The sequence below is a fragment of the Penaeus monodon genome, chromosome 24 (genome assembly GCF_015228065.2).
Source record: "Penaeus monodon isolate SGIC_2016 chromosome 24, NSTDA_Pmon_1, whole genome shotgun sequence".
Lineage (NCBI taxonomy): Eukaryota > Metazoa > Arthropoda > Malacostraca > Decapoda > Penaeidae > Penaeus > Penaeus monodon.
The window spans coordinates 25,466,655-25,468,147 of NC_051409.1; the positions used below are offsets into that span (position 1 = coordinate 25,466,655).

The window sequence follows — 1,493 nt, forward strand, 5'->3', positions numbered from 1 at the left end:
TGCAGTCCCATCAACATACAAGTAAAATTGAGAAATATACTGAAATATTAAGCAGTCTTACTTTCAGTTCAGTCATGAATTCCAAGATTTAAAAAAAAAAAAAAGTAAGTTTTACTTAAGTCACCATTTGTACATAACTTTGTTCATTTTCTGTTTCTTATTTTTCCTTCCATTTGCATTCTTCTGCACCACATTCCTCTTCAATTTTGTCACTAAGCCATTCAGGTCTGACGGCATAATGAGTTCCTCCTTTAACATTTTGGTCCGTTCCACTGGCTGGAACTTGGTGTTGTTCCTTGCCTTTTCACCATTGCTTGGCACCTTCTCATTGGACTTTGTAGCTGCATGCACTGGCAACACATTCAACTGTTTATTGGAGGTGGGAGGAGTTTCCTGTTCCTGTATGTGGAAGACCCCCTGCCAGTCTATGGAGGCATTGAGACCTCTGTGTGCCTGGGGCTTACGGGATGTCCCCCACAAGCTGAGGAGGCCCCATGGTTGCTGCTCCTGCTCCTCCTGAAAATGAAAAGGAAGGTGATACAAGCCATATATAATAATAAGGATATGCCTTAGGGTTGAATATACCACATCATGATATCAAAACCAATGCTATGAAAAAGGGTAGGGGATAAAAATGAGCTAAAGTAGTACGAGGAAAACCAGGCTGAGACAGGAGTATCTATTACAGTCCCAAAGTTTCATACCAGATTTCCAGATTTGAATATGCTACAGTAAAGTTTAGGAAAATAGCAAGCAAATTATTCTGTATACTGGTGAATAAAAAAAAAAAAAAACTGAAATAGTTAATAAGTTAAATTTCAAGTTGAACATTTCTTTTGAGTTATGTATTATGCAAAAAGAAAAGGATTCACATACTTTACACAAATCAATAGTATGTGAGTCTTCTCTCCACTTTCTTTGTCAAATACTGTTATCCATTACCTTCTTCAAAGTAAGACAGTTCATGACAGAAAAAAAAGACTTACAATATGTTGAGTATATTCCTCTAATCTATATCTGGCATGTGTGATTTCTGTGCGAAGTCTCTCTAGTTCCTCCAGCGTCACATTACGGCTGACATTTAACTCGCGTTCAAGGGGGTTCTATGATGAGAGAAGGAGTCAAAATTAGAATATCACAAACAGAAACCATAGTAACTTGTGCCTACAGTTCATTTAGTGGTGTCTGGCTAAAAGAATGGCTTCCATGAACTTATGAAATATATATGAATTTATTATAATTTTTGAAATGAGAAAGATTCTTCTATAAGCAATACAAACTTTCTATAATTCTTAGGAGCACAAACAATAGTAAAAAGTTATCACTAAAAGTGTTTCAACAAGCTAACAAATGTGTACAAAGAATCTACATTATTTCACACAAGTGACTGAATTCTACTCCCAGAAAAAAATATATTTCTTCTTCAAAATACTTTAATCTGTAATCTATAAACACAGAACAATCAAACCTATGACTAACAGACTAATTCTACA

The 1,493-nt window shown here is 35.4% G+C and overlaps 1 protein-coding gene across 1 annotated transcript in view; it reads right to left on the minus strand.

The window, feature by feature from the left end:
- Positions 1 to 1,493, minus strand: part of LOC119588679 (poly(A) RNA polymerase, mitochondrial-like) — a gene marked incomplete in the record, with an annotated part of 8,504 nt that overhangs the window by 162 nt on the left and 6,849 nt on the right. The window contains 2 exon segments of the mRNA XM_037937314.1: positions 1 to 516; positions 987 to 1,103. Of these exon segments, the coding sequence (XP_037793242.1) occupies positions 121 to 516; positions 987 to 1,103 (513 nt within the window).